Source organism: Thrips palmi, unplaced genomic scaffold, assembly GCF_012932325.1.
Source record: "Thrips palmi isolate BJ-2018 unplaced genomic scaffold, TpBJ-2018v1 HiC_scaffold_7, whole genome shotgun sequence".
NCBI lineage: Eukaryota > Metazoa > Arthropoda > Insecta > Thysanoptera > Thripidae > Thrips > Thrips palmi.
Window position 1 is genome coordinate 5,775,269 of NW_023144634.1, and position 13,899 is coordinate 5,789,167.

At 43.6% G+C, this 13,899-nt stretch overlaps 2 protein-coding genes across 2 annotated transcripts; one reads left to right on the forward strand and one right to left on the reverse strand.

Annotated features, from left to right (window-relative positions):
- Nucleotides 1-253: 253 nt before the first annotated feature.
- Nucleotides 254-3,302, forward strand: LOC117652352 (SLIT and NTRK-like protein 3). The gene is made up of 5 exons (XM_034397197.1): nt 254-474; nt 605-858; nt 940-1,274; nt 1,352-1,643; nt 1,729-3,302. The coding sequence occupies exons 2-5, from the start codon at nt 649-651 to the stop codon at nt 2,083-2,085; spliced, it is 1,194 nt and encodes a 397-aa protein (XP_034253088.1). The 5' UTR covers nt 254-474; nt 605-648; the 3' UTR covers nt 2,086-3,302.
- Nucleotides 3,303-3,366: 64 nt separating this feature from the next.
- LOC117652351 (kinesin-like protein KIF20A) lies at nt 3,367-9,868 on the reverse strand. Its single transcript, XM_034397195.1, has 27 exons — nt 9,477-9,868; nt 9,234-9,331; nt 9,010-9,164; nt 8,751-8,938; nt 8,605-8,668; nt 8,296-8,517; nt 8,007-8,190; nt 7,782-7,910; nt 7,414-7,703; nt 7,270-7,340; nt 7,040-7,179; nt 6,788-6,950; nt 6,522-6,704; nt 6,340-6,426; nt 6,139-6,249; nt 5,937-6,047; nt 5,790-5,840; nt 5,194-5,707; nt 4,965-5,115; nt 4,732-4,897; nt 4,483-4,650; nt 4,315-4,386; nt 4,161-4,241; nt 3,959-4,059; nt 3,817-3,851; nt 3,653-3,747; nt 3,367-3,577 (listed from the first exon to the last, which is right to left on the reverse strand). Exons 1-27 carry the CDS (start codon nt 9,690-9,692, stop codon nt 3,512-3,514), a joined length of 3,912 nt encoding a protein of 1,303 aa, XP_034253086.1. The 5' UTR covers nt 9,693-9,868; the 3' UTR covers nt 3,367-3,511.
- Nucleotides 9,869-13,899: the final 4,031 nt, after the last annotated feature.

Consider the following 13,899-nt stretch of genomic DNA (forward strand, 5'->3'; position numbering starts at 1 on the left):
GGACCTCTGGCCTACCTCGCAGGCGCTGAGGCGCGCTGAGGTCACCAGCAAGCGTTGCGCGCGGGCCGGGGGACATAAAGGACATGAGAGCAGCTACCAAACCCTGCCAAACCCACACGACGAAACTGGGCTTGTGAGGCCTCATCGTTGCGGCCACCAACAGCGACTGAAAAGACAGACGTCTTCTAAATGCTTTGGACGCGCTGTTTGTCATACTCTGGGAGCAACCAACCAATCAGAGCGCAAGAAGAACGTAGTGGGGGCACGCCCTCGCCTCGCCGTCGTCACAAATACAGAACGTTTCTCTAGGTTTGGTTCACGACAAGTGCAGAAGATTAATTTTGTTTATTGACATAAAAATGTCCTCATGATTTGGACACGATTCGCTGATACAGTGTGAATCCAAGACATTTTCGAAATGGCGTTCTCCTCTCATCGTTATTATATTATCTGAACTAACTTTGTTTATCACAGGTTAGGATGTTTTTAATTTTTATTCGAATTCCTTTGGTCCTACTATCGTTTACTTTGTGTAGAGAATAGCCTCCTTGTTTTTGGCGTTTTAATTCTATGTAAAAATACACTTGGGTTCTTCATGTTCCAGGACGTTCAAAAATTAGTGCTTGGATCGACATATCATGGTAAACCATGATTCTCTATTTTACCTTTGTTATCCTCCAAGTGATACTACTTCGCCCCCATGTGACTACGTCTGAACTATCAGCTTTTCAATGCGGCCCGTCCTTCAGAGGCCGGTGTCTTTGTGGCAGTACAGCCAAGGAGGCGTTCCTGGTCAACTGTACAAACACTGGTTTCACTAATACAAGTATGCTTCAGAACTTGCCACTAGAAACAGAGGTACCTCATGCTAGTACTACATCTCAATTTATAGTGGAGGATGACGAAACTCTGATTTTAATCTTATTTTCACTTTTGCAGTCTCTTATATTCACTGGCAATAATATTCCTATTTTGCCATGGAATGTCTTTGGAGATCAAGACCAAACTCCTCATTTAAAAGAGGTGGATATGTCCAACAATGCAATAAAAGAAATTAGAGGCAAAGCATACCACCATGTGGCCAGTGTGGAACTTCTCATTCTTGACCACAACGAGCTATCGTTATCTTCACTGAAAACAGGGGAAGAAGTTCACCGCCACTCTCGGATGTTCTCTAATTTCCTTAATCTAAGGGCATTACATTTAACAAATGCTTTTAAAGATAACTCGCCCGCCAATCTTGCCAATGATCTTCATGACATTTTTATAAACAGGTGTGCTAACATTTTTTAGTTATTTACCATTGTTCCAATAGAAGCACTGTGCACTGATACATAAAATTTTCTTTCAGCAATTTATCAGTTTTGATAAAGCTGCACCTTGAGCAAAATGAACTGACGGGTTTTGCAGATCCTATGGTGTTCTGTGACTTGCCAGCCTTAATGGACCTTCATCTAGGTGATAATCTTCTTCGGAATCTTCATTTTAATATTACTTGTTTGCACCACTTGAGGTTTCTTGATCTTCGTAAAAACCGTATCACACGGTTAAGTAAGTCTGATCTTGGTACTCTTGATGAGTTCCCCGCTAGAGGGCAGCCCCTCACTATTGATTTGGGAGGCAACCCCTTATGTGATTGCTCGGTAAGTGACAATCTATCTATATTCTAATCTTATTGGTATACCTTTTGATCATGTCTCCATTTATTTTTGTCTCATATTTCTACAGGATTTGCTGCAATGGCTGAACACCACTAAAGTAATTGTTCGTAATAAAGATTCTTTGGTTTGCAATCCTTCATCTGCAGTGAGTGGCAACACCCAGGAGGACGCTTTTCAACATGTCTCATGTACAACATTGCACAAAACTGCTACTGCTAATGTTGCCAAAAGTACTCCTCAGGGTATGGGCAGGGGAGCCGCCTTATCAGTGGTTCTTCTGGCTTTGGCCGGTGTTGCGTTAGTCATTGGTTTGATTTACCTTAGACGTATTCAATTCAAAGCGCATCGTGGTTTACTAGATACTGTCTCAAGAAAAGTTCAGTATACAACTATTGGACATCATGAAGAGGAAGTGGATGTATAAATCACAAAGATGTTGGCACCTCAAAAATCCTGTCTCTCATATTTGTTACCAACTACTTTACAAATATTCTTTGCAATGGCATCTAAAACATTAAGAACCTGGGAAAGTTGAGAAAAATGCCAACAGGAAAATCTCAAAAGCAGGAAATAGGAATCATCAGAGAGTACCTATCCATTCAGCTAGTAAAAGGACTGTCTTTGCAGGGTTTGACTCATTATTTTCCTTACTTGGTGTCAACTTCTTAAACTTTGAACTTATTCTAAAATTTCAGTATTTAACATAAATATTTTGTGAAGTAAAATCATGAGAGGAAGTGACTTGTTATTATTTGAACGGGCTATTAGAAGTCAGCAATTGGTTAGAAGTGCCCTATTGCGACTTAAATTATCAGTATTAAGAGGGGTGTGAAACAAACTGTCCATTTGATATCAATGTCTCAATGAATTTGGCCACTAAAACAGATTTATTTCATGTTGTTTGTGGTTATGGTATTGCATTGCAAGTATGACCATAAAACACTATGCATAAAGGTCATGTAAAAAAAAATTTGACTGGTTTTTGTGGTACTTATTGCATTGCCTTTTTTTCTACTTTAAAAAAAAAACTGTATTTATGACTGAGTGCACAACCCACATTTCTAGACTGACCGCAGTAGCAGTTCATCCTTGTTGTAATTTTTGTATCTGAAGCTTTAAGTTTCTCCTCAAACTCTCAGCAGTGAATAATGTCAATCACTAATTCTAAAACACAGGCTAATTTTTTTCGCAGTTCAAGTGGTTACATCAGGATGATATTAAATATTAAGCTCAATTCAAATGAGGAGGGATAATTTGTGTTCTGCTAATCTTAGTAATATGACCACCTTAGTTAGGCTTTTGTTAAATGACTGCTGGACTTGTACTGTCCTTTTAATGGATCTGTGATTCAGTTTTGTTTTCTCTTAACCAATGTATCAAACTTAATGTTAAGGGACCACTAGTATGTTTGTGCCATTTTGTACTTAATTTCATTTTATTTGTGCGGTAAATTAATAGGTTTTTCTTTTACATTTTAGTCTTAGTAAAGCTAAGACAGATGGCAGCTGTATCCTAATATTACTGTATTGTTGCACTGTATTCTTGTTCTATTTTCTAAACGTTTTGAATGTTTTCAGATCTTACTGTGTGCTTGGTTTTGTATGTACATTTGGGTTAATATATATATTTTATATAATGTTATGAAGTGAGTTTAATTTACTACACGAAAGGTATAGAGTTATTGGCCCATAAATGAAACTAGACATTCACTTAAAATTTTTAATAAGAAGGGTTATTCCCTTGTTCCATAAAAAGTAGTTAAAACAGAAATTTGTGTAAAAAATATAAAATGTACAGGAACACTCAATAATACAGTCGGGTACAATATTAATGCACTATCACAGGATGTCTTAGATTTTACGATTTCGCAACGACCTGACAAAACCTTCTGGTGTGGTCCCACGCATACCATCCACCTACAAAACAGGAAAAAGAAAGTCAGTTTCTAGAGATTCACGCAAAAACTGCACACACACAGCCATTGACATTACCTCTAGAGCCTCAATTTCATCACAGTCAGTGTTTGAATACTGGGACTGAGTCCTTGAGAAGAGGCGCCTTGTTTTCCTTTTAGGTTTAACTTCAACTGAATAACAAAAAGACAAAATAAATATCCCTAAATACAGTTAGAATGTTTGTGATTCATTTTACTTACTTTCAGGTTCTGCTGGGGCCTCTTCAGCAAGTTTCCTAAAAAAAAAAAAAAAAAAAAAAAACATTTTTTAATGTTTGTTGCCCTTATGTTAGAATGTCACTCACAGTAATAGTTAGCAATATTTTGTTATCAGAGTACTCACATTTTACTGTTGGAGCTTGTATCATGTTCACACTCAACAGCCGCTGTTTTTTTAGACTTTGAAGCCGCCACAGGAACTGAAAATGTGTCTCCACTGTTTTCCTGGTGGGCAAAGTCAAATGTGATTTGCATCCCACATCAACACTAACATTGAAACGTCACACAAGTAACTGACAAATTTTAGTTTTCATTATAAAACGTACCTTAAGACTTTCATTGCTAGATATGGATTCCTGTTTAGCTTTCCTAGCACTTCTTGGAGGCTTCTTTCCTGACGGTTGCTCCTGAGAGAAAGGGAAACAAAATCAGTCCTAGAACAACAACTTAAAAGTACCATTCCTTGCAAATAGAACTTACATCTCGCATTTTATATTTGGAGAGTTCCGCTTGTAAGCTCTCTACAAGATCCTTGTAGTGCTTTATTTCTGTCTAGAAGGGGGAAATAAACACCAGTTTTAAACGACCGAAACATTTTCATGAGTTTAGTTACAAAGAAGAGGACTATGTATTAATATGAATAGTTACATTTGAATTTTTTTTGGGAGTAGGGGTGCTCTTGTTATAAAGTGTATCACGAAGGCGAACAACTTCCCTCTTCTCTCTTTCCAATTCCTCCTGAATACTTTTGTATGCATCATCATAGCGACTTATTAGCTCCTGCCTGTGAGTTTGAATGGATTCTACCTCGAGGTCCTAATTTAAACAAATATGATTCAGAATATTGATAGTTAAGAAGAATTCACAATGTCAAGGCAGCAGAGTAAAATGATTCACCTTTTCATTCAGAAGTTTCTCTCGAGTCTGAATTTCTAATTGGGCTTCTTTCAATTCCTTTTTTAATTGCTCATTTTCTTCCTTCCACTTATCTAGAAATTTCATTGTATCTTCATAGTTCTTTACCTTACTTCCCAAGGTTTCTATTTCACTCTGGGAGGCCACACTGGAAACAGAGGAATGAATAAGTCCAGCACTAAGGAACAGAACACCTTGAAAGAGAAAAGTAGTACCTTGAGTTGAGTTGGGTAGCAGACTTCTGGAGAACTGATTTTAGTTCTTGTTCTAAGCGCGTTGAGCTGTTTTGGCTGCTTTCTAGCTCTGACTGAGTATCTTTTAACTGTTGCTCCGCAGCAATATTCTTTTGCAACATGCTTTTAAGATCTGAAAGGAGAGCACGACAACATTAACAACCTATACATGTATTCTGCAGGAACCAAAAACAAAACACACCCCACCAACCTTTTTCAAGACGTTTGATTTCATCTTGCAAATGCTTGATGCAAGAGGAGTCTGTGTCTTTCTGTGCCATATTCAATGAAATGGTAGCACTCATCTGCTTCATCTCATTTTCTAATCGATTTCTGTCCTGGGTGAGAGAGTTAATAGTTGCTACCTGCTCTTGTACTGTATTCTCCAACGCCTGTAGTTGTAGTTTCATCGCTTGAGCTTCAGAAAGGTACTGTTGTGACTTGGTAACTTCATCTTCCTTCACTTGCAGGAGGCTTTTCATCTCAGACTTCAAAGCTGCGACTTCATCTTCCTTAGCCTGCAGGAGGCTCTTCATCTCAGACTTTCTGTTTGCAAAGTGTTGAAGTTTTAATTTCAGAGTATCCAAAGCACATTGAGTGACTGAAGTTAGTGACTTTGGGCCTTCAGAATCTGAGGTAGCTGTGGCACTCTCTTCATCAGACACTTTCAACAATTCTAGCTGGGATTGAAGTTCCTCAACAATGAGGACTGTCTTCTCTTGCTCCTATTTCAGAAAAATATGGATGTGAGTTCAAAAAAAAGAGTAGACATTTAAGTTATTCTTTTTACTATTTTAAGTTACCTACCTTTAAGATTGATGAAATGTCATTCATGCCTTTCACACTGGTCCCATGGGCCTAGAACAGATAAAAATAAAAATGTGAGATCTAGGCTAAATTTGGGTAATCTTGATGTTTATAAAGAAGGCAACTTAACAATACATTAGTCAATACCTTTGATAGCCGTTCCAATTCTGCCTCTACTTTGTTCAGCTCCTCTGTGGCCTTAGAGTGCATTAGACCGGAGAGTTCAAGTTGTCTGTTAGATTCGGCAAGTTCATATTCCTACAAACAGAGGCAGAAGTATGGTAGAGACAGTTCAAAGACATAATGAAAAGAAGCAAAGAATGAACTTGTTTTTAATAGTGGTACTCACTTTGTTCACAAGCTCACTTTGTATATTGATCAGCTCTTGATCAGTTTCTTCTTTCTCTCTGATGGCAGCATCAATATCTTGTTTGGCTTCATTCAATAAGTCTCGCAAAGTCTGCAGACATAATTTCAATACAACTATGGTAGAAGAAAAAAATTTCATTTTTAAAACACAACATTTTAAAAACAGAAGTTTAAACCAAACCTCATTTTTCTTCATCTCGGCAGCAAGTTGAAGTTGAAGTTCCTTAGAAAGAGCACCTTCAGCACCTCCACTCTGTCTGTCCAATGCCTAATGTCCAGATTTCATTTAAAAAAAAAAAAAAACAATTTAGTCATAAGATGGAGCTAGAAATAAGATGACTACTGTTAGGAGATCATTTTTACCGTGAGTTGTCGTTGAGCCTTTTCTAGTTCCGAGTTAGCATTTGCAAGCTCAAATTTCAGAGAGGACACATCAGATGAGAGAGATGATTGGATATCCTGTGCTTCTCTCAATAGCTGATGCACAGCACTGCACTTTTCTTTCAGAAGCTCTATTTCCTTCTCCAACTCCTGAATTCTTCCATCCTAAATTGTCAAGATGAAAATCCCAATACAATAACAAAGTCCAAGTTTATTAATAGTATGCAGATATTAAATGTGAACCATACCTTTTCTGGGCTATCACAAATCAGAATACTGCTGTCATCTTCAGAATCTCTACGAGAACGCTTTCTGGAACTCTCCAGCTTTTGCTGGTAATACTTTTCAACCTGTGCTATCCTCCAAGAAGAACGCTGTTCATTACGCTCCTCAAGATCCTCCAATTTGGCTCTGCAAACAAACACAAGGACACATCAATTCTTGAATGCAAAGCTAACAGTAGGAAATTTATGCACATTTGTCCAAGAAAAGGCACTTACTTCCATGTATTCTCCATGTCAGTAATGATTTTAGAGAATGTTTCTGTAACACTCGCACGAACATCTCTTTCCAAATTTAAATTCTTCTCTCGTTCTTCAACTAATTGAGCTTTCAGTTTATCTACAAGTTGTATCAGCTCCTGGGAGGAAAAAAATGTCATGAACATTCTTCAAACTTAAAACTATATTTGATGTTAAAATTAATACATGCGTCACCTAGCGTCACCTACCTCATTACGAGCATTGTACTTCTGCACACAATCATCAGAGCTAGCAACTGTTGAAATACTTGTATCTGCATCTATAATGTAAATGCATAACTGTAAGGCACATTCAAATTTGTCTAGAAACCAAACCATCCCAACAAAACCAACCTTGAGGTGGAGCATCCCAAAGAATGGTAGCATGTGGTTGAGATGCTAAAATAGAAAAGCGACTTTTCTTCTTTCGCTTCACCTTCTTGATAGGGGTTTCAAGAACAATTTGTTTGGCAATCGCAGAAAACTTCAGGACATTAAGCGTTTCGTCAAACAACACTGGAGAAGTATTTGCAGCAACGATCATAGTGATTCGCTCGTGACCAGTGAGAGCGCGTTGAAATATTCTAGTCAGTTTAGAATCTCTGAAGGGCACTGGCTTTTTATCATGCTTCTTCTGGTTCTCTCTGTGTGAAGAAGACAGAAAATAAAAAGCTAGTACAGCAAAAGATGGAAAAAACATAGGATCTCACAGAAGCACTGACCTGATTGTGGCTAAGCATCGACCCAACACATGAAGTGATGTGTTAATGTTGTTGGATTCTTTTAAACGATCTCCAGCATTGAGAGTTTTTTTAGCTCTTTCGGCGCCAGCCAAATCACAAAATGAAAATCTGTTTCAAAAAGGGCAAGTGATGAAAGGAGTGTAAAGATATAAACTTAACAGATGAAAAAAAAATATTAAGAAGATAATCAAACTTGTTACTTACGAGCTGACAATTGCATAAGATGGGTTGTCAGAATTAGCATATCTAACAAGCCTTATGGTAAAAATGCAATGAGAGCGACTAGATCGCATATTCATATTTGTGGCTGCCACTTGCAAGTTAGCTTTTCCATAGTGCATAATATGAAATGCCTCATCACCGGATGAAACGTGAATCATTCTCAAATCTATAAATTAAAATGATACAGGAAATATAGATTTCACAGTCACATTACGGTGACTTATTTCATTAAGAAAGATACTCTCAGCAGCTACAGTCAAGGCTACAGTACCTCGAACATAAGTGCTGCCTTCAGCATCTTGTGCTAATCTCAATGGAATTCGTTTGCGATTACGGGTAACCATAGGATCAAGAAGGTCAAAAATAGACTCATTGTAAACTTCAGCAAATGAAATCCAGACACCGTAGACCACATCACTATCATTGGCCATATCAAATGGAGAGTCATTGGAGATTGTTTTCTGCATCTCTCTATACGTGTTAGAGATAAAGTCTGAAAGGAACATTTTTTACATGAAAAAAAGGCAAGCTTATAGAAAGCAAGTGCAGTAAGCATTGATGTATTTTAGTATTTACAGACCTGACTCACTGTTTGCTGAAATATTTGGAGATACATTTGACCCAGCCTTTATTGGTTCAAAGGGCTGCATGGAGAAAACCACAATTAGATTACGATTCAGAAAAATGAAGTACCAGCTCCTGCGTGAAGAAATTAATTATCATCACCTTATCCCAATTCCACTGAAGAATCCTGTTCTTGTAATCAAGTTCTTGGCTTATTGTTAAGGAGTCCAATTGCACCAATCCTTCAACCTTGTCAGGCTTGTATAAGCCAACTCCAGCTACCTGTCCTTGAATACTCTTAAACAGAGCATCAATGGCTCTTGGAATGAGGCCAGGAGAGGTTCCACTTCCTGGCAAACAAAAACCATGATTGGCAAACTGCTTTGCATTTTGAGTTAACAAATTAAGGTAAAGCTAATACCTTGGACGGTGTAGGTCTTTCCAGCATTCGTAGTGCCATAAGCAAAGACTAGACAGTTACTACCAAGGATGAAGTCTTTCACTTGAAAGGCAACACATTCATCAAATAGCTCTTTCTGAGAAGTATCTGGCCCGAACACTTTGGAAAAGGAATACCTAGACACAACGGAAAGTTATCAATTGTTGTAGATTCCAAATTAAACTATTGCAAAAGACATTACTTACTGATGTACCACTCTCGCAGATATACTGTTCTTGAATGCAACAGAGTCTTTGGGAGCGTTAGTGCCCACAGTCCTTTCATTGAGGATGGTCAGGGTAGCCTGAAGACAAGGCGAACAATAGTAAAACGAAAATCTTTAAACAAAATAAAAACATGAAACTTAAAACTATGAAGAGTCTGAAGTTAAAAGGAAGGGACAAAACAAAGAGTACGGGACACAGGACAGAGCAAAACGTAGGACGAACCTGCTCACTGGCCACAGCGCACGGCTTCAGGCGCAGGTACGTGCTGATACAATTTTTTTCAGGTTTGGCATTTTCATCTTCCTCTTCGAAGATTTTGTCGAAAAGTTGCTTGCGGACAGGATCGACGAATCGCAGCCTTTGGTCCCAACCTGTGATGCTCGGGTCTCTGGGATGCAGGAAGGACGCTTGCTCCAAAGCACCCGAATTCAGAGACATCGTGAGCGCGGGGCATTCATAAACTACTCCGATAAAGGACCTTCCAACCGATCCAGAGGCTAAGCCAGGGCACAAAAACACGCCGCGCACACAGTGAATTCACGACAAGAAACTAAAGCTCCGCACTCCACACCCGGTGTGAGAGGTTGCGAAGAGTGAACGCGCCAACTGAAACGTAAACATCGAACACACCAGGTCGACCACAGCAGACGAAATGTTTTACCACTATCTGAGCACAGGATGCGTTACTGCGGAGGGTACATGTATAATTAATTTTCTGTATTCACGAAAAATACCCTTTAAAAAATATTTAAATTTCTGTGAATTGTTTCGGAACTGATAAAATAGAAACTATAGCAGTCAATGTTTCATTTAGTAGGTTGTCGGCTTGGAAACAGCATGATTTACCAACTATGTGGTTTGAAAGTTTGGGTGTCTTTTTGTGGTACGCATTGTCAGTCACAGTATTATACCCACTAAAATTAAAACTATTATTTTATTTTATTTTGAAACAAAATCAAACATTGGCTGGTGTAGTGGATTTATTTAGTTTTATTTTGAATTTCACCTGGCGGGATGTTGAATGGCCAACATAACACCGCAGTCTCCCGTTTCTCCCGGTTGGGACCGGGACCTCACGAAACGTGGGGCGGGGGAGGGGGGCCGGCGGGCGGCGGACGCAGACGCAGGGAGGAAGGGGGTAGGGGGTTCCGACCGAACAATCGTTGTCGCACGCACTCGTAGCGATGCGAAAGAGAGAGAGAGCGCGCGTGCGACGAAACAACTTTTCGGAATCGTCGTCCCCTCCCTTCACCTTCCACCCCCCCCCCTCTTCCCTTCCCCTGCCCCCTTCCCCTCTCCTTCCTGCCCCCACCTGCGGAGACTGGACAGAGGCAGACCAGCTGAGCACCCAAAACACCAAAACAATCCGAACTGGAGTCGCTGGAGAACCTAACCTAACTGAAAGTGAGTACTTCACGATTCGCATAGAAATAAGCATGCGAAGGCACCATTCAAAGTCTTCTTAATTTTAGGGCAGGGGAGAGGGTGTTGGAATAGGGTAACGAGCTATTCTTTGTTCTTTAGAAGTTTGCTTGACGAATTTGGACTGAGCCATCATTTAACAATGTACGGCTCTGGTTTTTGGGTGCTTGCGTTCGCGTCCGTTTCGAGTTCCATCGACTCTGCATTTTCCCCTCTGCTCGTTGGTAGGAATCCCTTTTAGCGAACGATTGTCAATTTTGACTGTGTTGAAACTGTATTCTAAAGAAAAGCCTTGGACTCGGACGTTGGTTGACCACTGCCTTGGGAATCGGGGCGACACTGCTTCTGCCGCTTCAATTTCAGTGGGGTCCTTCGACGCTACTCCACGCGCCACGGAATGGGGTATCGGCATTTCTCTTGAGGCTCCGAGAGTCGTTTTCGTCGCTCTGTCTCTGTCGCACTCATGGGGCGTCCTGTGTAGGTGCGAGAGAGAAAGAAAGAGAGAGAGCGACGTAAACGACTCTCGGAATCAGTGTGCACTCTCGATTTCATGCAGCCTTCACGGTGCGTTGACCCCGTGCCCGAGGCCCCGAGGCGTGGCGTGGCGCCGCCTTTCGAAACCACCTCTTGCAATCCTTGAGACGGTTTTGAGCTCGCTCCGATAAAAAGACAAAGACAGCCCCTTGCGGCGAGGCGGTGCCTCGTGGTTCCCAGTGTGTGCTCTTGACCGGGTCGGCTGCCCCTTGGGCCGACCCTCCGTGATGGCCAGTGTGACGAGACAGAAGACAGCGCGCCGCTTATTGTTCTGAAATGAGTGGCGGGGCGGGGCACGGCGGGGCACGGCGGACTCGGATTAAATGGAATTAATGGAGTGACCATAAAACAAGCGTTAACCGCTTCTCGGCGGCCCTCGCACAGTGGGCCAGACGCCACCCTCGACGTGGTGCCGGCCGTGGTGTCGACCTCCCCGGGCAGCGCGGCTTGCAACCCCCACACTGGAAGTGGCCGCCAAGTACCGTACCGGCCCAAGATGAACGGGATTGCCTGCCAGCGCCTGCCAGTGGCAGTAAGTGGCTCCATTGTATTGCCTCTTCATTGCCGCTGGATTCGTAATGACAAATCGAAAAGTCTGTGGATGTTATCGAAACCGAAAGCGCACTAGTTTTCCCCGTTCTGCCTGTCAATGTGACGCGCTGCTTGGCAAGGCGCGACGACGGGTCAGTTCAGTTCCCGCCCAGCCGAGCCGCTGCATGGTCCCTGCTGCATACGCTTGACCCTGTTGGCGCCACGCGTCGGCCAGCCGACCGATTCCGGAGGGCCGTCTGGTCGCTCTGTCTCTATCGCACTCACGGGGCGCCCCGCGGGGGTGCGAGAGAGACAGAGCGACGAGTCGACCCGCGACCCCCACGCCGGCCGGTGCACTCCGTTCGTTGCTCTCATTCAAGCGCGGCCCCGAAAATCGGCCGGCGCGGGTCCGTGCACTAGTGCGTGGCGTCCCGGAACATGCCTCGCGGAACTCCGCTGTCAAGAAAGTTGTGTTTGAGGGGAGGCTCATTGGATTCAACAACGGGCAGGTGCGGGTCCAGCGGAGGGGAATCAACCAAGCTTCGAGTCCTGCCGGTACAGTGCAAAAGGCACCGAATTCGCTAAAGGCGGCTAAAGGCCCCTGGCCGCTGCTTCGCGGCATTCGCGGCTTGGCGGGGTGCGCGTCCGAGATGTGGGTCAAGGCCACCAAGACATGGCATGACGCAGGGCACACGGGGTTGGCCGATGCATCGGGTTTCAGCGACGCGGCGGGCCCCTGTGGTGTGTGGTAGTGTAGGGCCCTGCCCGTGCCACCACCGAGGCAGGGGGTCTCAAATGGATCCACGATTTTAGACCGCCACCCGAGTCGACCCGAGTCGGTTCGGGCGATCACCTGGCGAACGCTTCCCGATTTCCCATTCGCTTCCTCATTCGCCAGGCAATACTGTTAGTCCGGCCGTGGAGATGCAAAATGGCGACAGCGTGCACTTTCTTCGGGGACGCTTCGTGTCTGTCTGTCTGTCTGTCTGTCTGCTCTGTCTGTCTGTCTGTCTGTCCGTCTGTCCGTCCGTCCGTCCGCCAACTCGCCGCCCTTTCTCCCTATCTCCGCCGCCTATATCGCACTACTGTACGTTCCGGCCTTAACCCGTTTCCATACGTCACTCATTCATCGGCCGTTCGGCCGCTCTGTCTCTCTCGCACCCACTCGGGACGCCCCATGAGTGCGAGAGAGACAGAGCGCCGAAAACGACTATATCTCGGAATCAGTCTGCTGGGGCTTTGATTGAGCTCACCCGGCTTAAGATCCGCTCGTCGTACGTACTCACACACACATCAAGGTGTTGATGGTCTTTCCACCGACCGTTTGAACTGTTTGGTTTACAAAAACTGAGTAGGGAGGCGAGGAGGGGCAAGGGGGGCGGCGGGGAGAGTCCGTGATAGCACTTATCACTGCGAGGTCCATGGAGGGCAGGCCGAGACGACTGTCTCGCGTTCTGCACTGGCAGACTTGGCGTAAGTTCCCCGGCTTGTCCAGCAGACTGACTCCGAGAGTCGTTTCTCTCTCTCTCTCTCATAGGGTGCTCCCTCGCAGTGCGAGAGAGACGAAGTGATGAGTCGGTCTCCAGGCTCCGCAGCAACGCCCGGTCCCTGGCCGAACCAGTCCGTCGTTCGTTCTCTTTTCCGCTCTGGCCCGGGCTGTACGTTTACGTGACCGAGCAGAGGTAGCCAGGCCGGGCTGCACATCGCCGGGCGCACCGGCTTGGCAGAAGCTCAAACAAGGTTATGGCCCGGCTGGAGTTCCTGGACCCGGTGGAGGGGAGGGGGTGAACTTGCGAGCCACCTGATGTTCCCCTTGCTAGAACAGCCCGAGCGGAGCGTTGGCTTCAACTTGTCAGAAAAGTGTAGCCGTAGCCCTTTAATAAAGCCTACGCCGTTTGCCGTGGTTTTGTTTCGTATTATTTCCTTCGTTTTCTGTTTTGTTTCGTGGTACTTTGACCCCGACCCAGAGGCTCAGGGAGCTTCTCGCCTGGTTTGGAGGCCACCGCATGATTGCGGAACAGTGTATAAACTTGCTCACTGAGCAACATTTGTTGACATGCGTTCTCCAAAACATGATTGTACTCGTTTTGTTGCAGCTGTGCCGCACCGTATGGGTGTGCGGTAGCTCTGGACTGGCCAGCGAGGGGTTGCTCTGAAA

Coding starts and splice junctions, on each gene's coding strand:
- LOC117652352 (XM_034397197.1), top strand. CDS start 649: ATGATTCTCTATTTTACCTTTGTTATCCTCCAAGTGATACTACTTCGC. Junction 1,275..1,351: donor CATGACATTTTTATAAACAG/GTGTGCTAACAT, acceptor ATTTTCTTTCAG/CAATTTATCAGTTTTGATAA. Junction 1,644..1,728: donor ACCCCTTATGTGATTGCTCG/GTAAGTGACAAT, acceptor ATATTTCTACAG/GATTTGCTGCAATGGCTGAA.
- LOC117652351 (XM_034397195.1), bottom strand. CDS start 9,692: ATGTCTCTGAATTCGGGTGCTTTGGAGCAAGCGTCCTTCCTGCATCCC. Junction 5,841..5,936: donor AATTGGAACGGCTATCAAAG/GTATTGACTAAT, acceptor TATCTGTTCTAG/GCCCATGGGACCAGTGTGAA. Junction 4,651..4,731: donor AGAAACTTCTGAATGAAAAG/GTGAATCATTTT, acceptor TGTTTAAATTAG/GACCTCGAGGTAGAATCCAT.